Below are 7042 nucleotides of genomic sequence, written 5' to 3' on the forward strand. Positions count from 1 at the left end.
GCTTTCCAGCTACTCTTCTCCAAGCCTGTAGAGAAACTTGCGACCCTGTGGGAGACCCATGCTGCAGCAGTCTGTTCCTGAAAGGACTGCACCCTGTGGAAATGACCCAGGCTGGAGCAGTTTGTGAAGAACTGCAGCCTGTGGGAAGGACTCATGTTGGAAAAGTTCATGGAGAACTGTCTCCTGTGGGAGGAACCCCACACTGGAGTAAGGGAAGAGTGTGAGTCCTTCCCTTGAGGAAGAAGGAGTGGCAGAAAATGATGTGTGATGAACCAACCACAGCCCCCATTCCCCATCCCCCTGCACCACTGATGAGGAAGTGGTAGAGAAATCAGGCGTGAAGTTGAGCCTGGGAAGAAAGGAGGGGTGGAGGGAAGGTGTTTTAAGATTTGGTTTTATTTCTCATTCTCCTACCCTAATTTTGATTGGCAATAAATTAAACTAGTTTCCCCAAGTCAAGTCTGTTTTGCCCGTGACAGTAATTGCTAACTGATCTCTCCCTGTTCTTATCTTGACCCACAAGCTTCTTGTTGTATTTTCTCTCCCCTGTCCCACTGAGGAGGAGGAGTGACAGAGCGGCTTTGGTGGGCACCTGGCATCCAGACAGGGTCAACCCACCACAGTGTTCCGTAGAACACACCCGAACCAAGACAGTAACAAAGTTCAGGAACAAACACCATAATGGGTTAGTCCCAATTCAGCTGTAACCAAAATGGAGAATTATCAGAAATAGTTGTAACAGTTCTTAAAATCTCTTGTACCACAAGTCTTACCTCTGCTATACATGTCTCCAGTACTAGGGTTTGTAAGAAATGGCAGGAAGTCATCAAAGTGACTTTGCATATACTTTGCTGTTTGGTTCCTCAGAGTTGCAACAGTCCAGGAATTTTGGTGATCCTTGAGCTGATCTTCAATAGCTCTGTACATGCAATGGCCATCTGATGGGATCTGTTTAATCTCTAAGTGCCTTGCTGCCAACAGGGAGGCAAGTTTTTGACTTTCAAGATGTCTAGCACCTGTTAAATTTTCTATCTCAGCTTCAGCTATCCTTTCTTCTCTCTCTTTCTCCAAGGCAGCTTTTTTTTCCTTAGATTAAAAACACATAAAAATTACATCAAATATTGAAATTTAGAAGCTGCCCATACAATTCTTGGCTTAGTGCTTGCTTTTAACTTTTCAAATATTTTCTCAGTACATTCATATCTGTGAAACATTCTCTGCAATCAGTAGTACAAATCTTAAGAGACCTCCTAAACTCAAACTTTAGCAAATGGTAAGTGACCAATATATCCTAACTGCCTCTGACACCACACCCAAAATTATGTGACAGGAAAAATCTTAATTACATCAACATGCAAAATAACACTCTGCAACACACATACAAAGGCTATTGATAGTAATAATTTCTTCAGAATCATCTATTTCACCATACTGGCAAACAACTCAAGTATGGGAATTCTAATTAAACAACAGAAAACATTGCTCTTCCATAATAAGTGTGAGATCTACCACTTACGCATATAATTGCATAGTGAAACTCCCTCAGCATAGGTACTACACATCATAAAAGACTGCTCCTAACCTAAAACATGGATAAGAATGCATACAGAGAGTAACAGAGAGGATGTAATAATACACAACAAAATTGACTTTTATAGAACACTTCATAAGTTTACACTTAAGTTAACAAGGGAATAAGAGTCAAAGTAAACAAGGAAATAACACAGTAAGCAGTACAGAGAATGATCTTTTCACTTTCACACTTAAAATTCACCACAAATCAAGACCAGACTGGTTTAGGTGACCACAATATAGGAAAACTAGACTACAGAGTTTCTAGTTTGCCTAGACATGGTGTGATGAATTAAGAATATCCTTTTATCATGTTTATTACAAGGCAGCTCTGTAGTAGTGATCACGTAACAGGGGATGGACTCTGCAATAAAGCAGTGCTCTTCTGGCCCTGAACCTACATTCATGCAGGTACAATCTGTCGCAATTTATCATCTGAATCTCAACAAGATTTAATCCTAATGGCCGAGACACCAGGTAGTGTTCCTTAACAACTCAAAAATTTACCAGAATTTCAGTATTAATTTTTTTTTGTTAAATGTGTAAAGTTCTAATACTTGCATATTTTCAATGTAGTATTTTACATTATTTTAATTCAATTTCTTTATTTCTTTATTAATGATTTTAGTGGAATTCTTTTAAAATAATTTGCTTCACATCACTTGTTTTTTCTGGCTCCCATCTCCTGACCTACTCTGATTCCCAGCTCATGGCTGAGGGTAAAAAAAGTACAACTATTTATAAAATGCTTACATATCTCTAGGTAGCAGCTTTACAGATTTTCAAGGCACCCAGTAGGTACAGCATCAATACTGAATTAGCCAGGTAATGTCCCCTGCAAAATTGTTTAACTTTGGTTATTACAGTTAAGTTTAAGTGAATGTAACTTCAATCAAACATTTGTAAAATTTTTAAATGTTAAGTCATACCCGCCTCTTCTGTGCTTTTGATATTCGAGGATGCTGAATTTGTTGCTCTACTCCTTCAAGCTCTAAATTTGCAACTCCATCAGCTACAGAATCTGTCTAAAAAGAAAGTTAAATATTCTTATTAGCACAAATAACTACTGAGGTATACACCTCCTAAAACAGTTTTAATTTCTGTTCCTAGGTAATTCCAGAGTATAGAAGTTTAAACACAAAGACCTGTGTATAGCACAGAATACATTAAAGCCAAAAGTAAAGCATTTCACATCCCAAAACACTCTCATGCATTTTATTACTTTTTCTGTAGTCTCAACAAAGAGGCAGTTATGAAGTGCGCATCTCAAATTTAATCTAGATGTTCTCTCACAAGCTTTCACACTAAAGCGTGAACACAGCTTACTGGCTGAAAGAGAAAGTCTTCCTCACCATACCAGCCATCTGAAGTACCCAAAGAGCCATTATCAACTTCTGTGACAATTAAAGCAGGAGAAGGCTCCTCCCTCCATACCAAAGCATAACCAGCAATTGTAAAGACAGGAAGTTCACACTTCTGAAGAAAAATGACAAAGCTAATCCCATAACGGTACGAACTAGGTGGCACCCTTGGAAGCATGGGCATATTTCAACGTAAATAAAAAAGCTAAGTGAAAGAAACCATACATCTGCAAACAAAATTCTCTCAGGCAAAGCTACACCCAAGGCAAGGATTTTAGCTTGAAACGTCCTCCATAGTAAAGGTTTAAAAGCTCAAGTTTTGACAGGGAACTGGGGCTGTTCAGTCTGGAGGAGGCTGAGGGGAGACCTCATCGCTCTCTACAACTACCTGAAAAGGGGGTTGTGGCGAGGTGGGTGTTGGTCTCTTCTCCCAAGTAACTAGTAACAGAACAAGAGGAAATGGCCTCAAGTGGCACCAGGGGAGATTTAGACTTGATATTAGGAAAAATTTCATTACTGAGAGAGTGGTCAAACATTGGAACAGGCTGCCCAGGGAGGTGGTGGAGTCACCATCACTGGAAGTGTTCAAAAAACGTGTGGACGTGGCACTTCAGGACATGGTTTAGTGGGCATGGTGGTGTTCTGTTGATGGTTGGACTTCATGTTAAAGGTATTTTCCAACCTCAATGACTCTGTGATTCCACAATGTAAAACAAACTCTTGAAACTAATCTAAGGTACGGGTAAACAGAATCATAATGTTTAATGCCTATGCGTTCATCATCTGTTTAAGCATCTGATTAAAAACTACTACAGAAGATTGTTACAGGGTAATAACTCTCACCAACTGAAAATTTTTTTTCACAAGCAGATGCTTCTCAATAAAGTCCGTTTCCTAAAAGTCATTCAGAAACATTTTTACTCTCATTTTCAAACACAAGTACATTCTGCTTAATTCTTTGTTAGGTCACTATTCAGAAAACGCCTAGTCCAGAAAGTGTCAGACAGACAGGTTTCTGTTTGTTTCTTTACAAGATTCACACAGCCTAAAGACACTCACTGTTAGGGAAACACCTAAGGAGATGTATGAGCACAGAGCATTAGCATCATTCACAGATAACTGTATTACAGCAATTTAGCCATAAGCTCTATTCCTGTTTAGGTAGGAGAAAGCATATGAACAGGCCTACTTGCACAAATGGTCCTTAAGTTCAGGCACATGATAGAAATAGAGTTCTTTTCAGTACTGGATATACAGAATTAGGTCTATGAATTGTCAATTCACTACAATAGGTGTTTCCAACATTCAAACATCCACCATACAAAGCTGGGAGAAGAAGGAGGAAGCGGAGGACATTGAGAGTGATGTTTGTCTCCCCAAGTAACGGTTACGCGTGATGGAGCCCTGCTTTCCTGGAGATGGCTGAACACCTGCCTGCCGACGGGAAACGGTGAATGAATTTCTTGTTTTACTTTGCTTGCATGCACGGCTTTTGCTTTAGCTATTAAACTGTCTTTACCTCAACCCACAAGTTTTCTCACTTTTACTCTTCAGTTCTCTCCCCCATCCTACCAGGGGGAAGTGAGAGAGCGGCTGTGTGGTGCTTAGTTGCTGGCTGGGGTTAAACCACAACAGGCACCTACCTTATTCTGCTCAGGTGAAGCTTCTTTCAGCTGCCTTAACTCCTCCTTGTGTTTCTGTTCAAGTTCTGCTTCTAGTTTGGCAACTTCATCAACCAGCTGTTTTCGTCTCTTTTTATCATTCTTGGGAACAGCATTTTTCATGCCTTGAATTTTTGCTGTTAAAACAAGTAGTGTAATAAAACATTACTTCTAGATACTCCACAGTCACTGCAGAAAACAGAACTGCAAGTCATACAGAAAGGAATTTACAAATTTCAACATATCAGCATGTTTCAACAGTTTAGCTATGAGACTGTCCGTTATGATCATCACATTTTAAAGCATCTATATTTTTCTTAAAACATGTAAACGTTGTATCTGAAGAGATAAAAACTTGTGCCAGCTTACTACTATAAATACTTATGAACTTCCTCAACAGAGCAGACCTCACTCAGCCTGTTGCCTTCAAAAAGATTATTTGGGCACTGAGATCTCAAATCTTGTCACAGGAAAGATGTGTACATTTTTAAACACAGGTAGGAGATGAAAAGGAATATCAGAGTTTACCTGTCCTTAAAATAAAGTTTCTCAAAGTACAATGGGTATTCAAGAAGGAAAAAAAAAAAAAAAATCAACTTGCTTAAATTCCGTAAGTATTTTTAGGCTGCAAGTCAATGCTCCATTTCTCAAATCACAGAATAGTTTGGTTTGAAAGGATGTCCAGAGATGATCTAGTTCAACCTCCTGCTCAAAGCAGAGCTCAATTTAAAGCTACATCAAGTTACGTTAATTCAGATTGATCTGAAATGATTGGAATTTATTCAGAAAACTGTGCAAAGTCTCCAGGGGTGGACATTCTCCAACCTTTCTGGGCAGTTTTCCCCCCATTTTTAACTATTCTCATTATGAAAGTACTTTCCTTTTTTCCTACCGTGAGGATTTTTCTTGTTACCACTTTCAGCCATCGTCTCTAGTCCATTCTCTGTGCTTTACTTGGAAGAGTCTGGCTCCATCCATTAGGCAGCTGAAAGTACAACCAGATCCCCCATGGGCTTCTCTTCTCCTCCAGGCTGAACAAACACAGCCTGTGCCCTTACATGACACTTTTTTGCTTTACATGACATGAAATGTACATTACTGTACACTTTCCTGTCCTTCACCCTTGACTGACACAATTGAGCTGAAGATGATGGCAATGATAATGAAACTTTTCAAGAGGAGACAGCAAGGATGCTCACACTTGAAAGACTTACGTTAAGCATTCAGCCTCACAGATGAATCAGCTGAGTTTGTCAGACAGAAAATCAGTTTTGTTCATAAAAATTAACATAATGGGAAAGAAGGAAATCCACGACTTAAGAGACAAACACAAATATACAAAGAAAGTATATGGGGGGGTGGAGAAAAGGATCATCAGCTAGAGAAGATGCTGGGTTTTCAGAGGCTGAGATGCACCTGACATTAATTCTTATTAACAAACTCTTTTGCTATCTGCCAAACGGTTAATCATTGCACTTCTCAGGAATGTATTTCAAGTGGGAAAATGTGTGCCTACAGGTCACCTGCCCTTCCTAACTGGGAAGACTGGGGCTCTGCCTTATGTATTACCCTCCCACCTTCAGGCAGTGGAGGACTGCAATTACATACTCCCTTATCACCTTCTCTAGGTGGAAAAACCTTCTGTTCCTCGGCCTCTCCCAACCCATGTGCTCCAGCCGCCTAACTACAATGCATGATTCCTACCCCTCTTTTAAATTCGAACTGAATTTGAGGGAGGAAAAGGCATCAGTAAGTTCCTGTAGATTTAATAACAATATGCAAACCAATGCATATTGGGTCTCATACTCTTCTTTAACAGTCTAACTGATAAAAAGGCTGCACATTGGCGTATTTCATTACATGCCAAAAAAGCCAAATAAGGAAAAGGCTGTATCAACACACCAGCAATGAGAAAAGCTTACCAAAAAGGTTATAATCAACTATAAAACTCAAGTCAACAGAATTCAGCTACCAGAACTACTTAATTATATTAATCTACTGTAATAGGGTAGGTAAAATGTGGGTCATGAACAGTTCATATGTAGCACTGTAAGACCACACAGGTCTTCTACTATGGATACTTTACTGTGGCCAGACAGAACGTGAAAGTTCACTTCAGATCAACAGCGCTTTTAACGAAGAGACACAGTTGACCCTTCTGCAGGCTTTTCAATCTAGAACGCCTTACAAAAACACACCTTCTTTAACTTAAAAACAAAGCAGCAAAACGTTAACATAACGTTAATGGTCTAGCATTACGATACGACTCAGGCGAACTCAGCGGGCCGCCTGCTTGACAGGAACCGCGCCCAGCAGCAAGCGGGCGATCACACCTCTGCCAAGACGCAACACTTTGATTACCGACGTCCTCTTCCCCTTGCGAAGGCGGCAAAAGGGCCGCTCCCCCCTCTTCCGAAGGGTGAGGCTGAGAGCGGAAGGCCGAGGCCG

The 7042-nt window shown here is 40.2% G+C and overlaps 1 protein-coding gene across 1 annotated transcript; it reads right to left on the reverse strand.

Moving 5' to 3' along the window:
• Nucleotides 1-773: 773 nt before the first annotated feature.
• On the reverse strand, nt 774-4727 carry LOC104614202 (OTU domain-containing protein 6B; the record flags this gene model as incomplete). Its single annotated transcript, XM_010281966.1, has 3 exons — nt 4577-4727; nt 2502-2597; nt 774-1086 (listed from the first exon to the last, which is right to left on the reverse strand). Coding segments are annotated over exons 1-3 (550 nt in total), but the record flags the coding sequence as incomplete, so codon positions are not given.
• Between the last annotated feature and the right edge of the window lie 2315 nt (nt 4728-7042).

This window comes from Phaethon lepturus, unplaced genomic scaffold, assembly GCF_000687285.1.
Source record: "Phaethon lepturus isolate BGI_N335 unplaced genomic scaffold, ASM68728v1 scaffold21342, whole genome shotgun sequence".
Lineage (NCBI taxonomy): Eukaryota > Metazoa > Chordata > Aves > Phaethontiformes > Phaethontidae > Phaethon > Phaethon lepturus.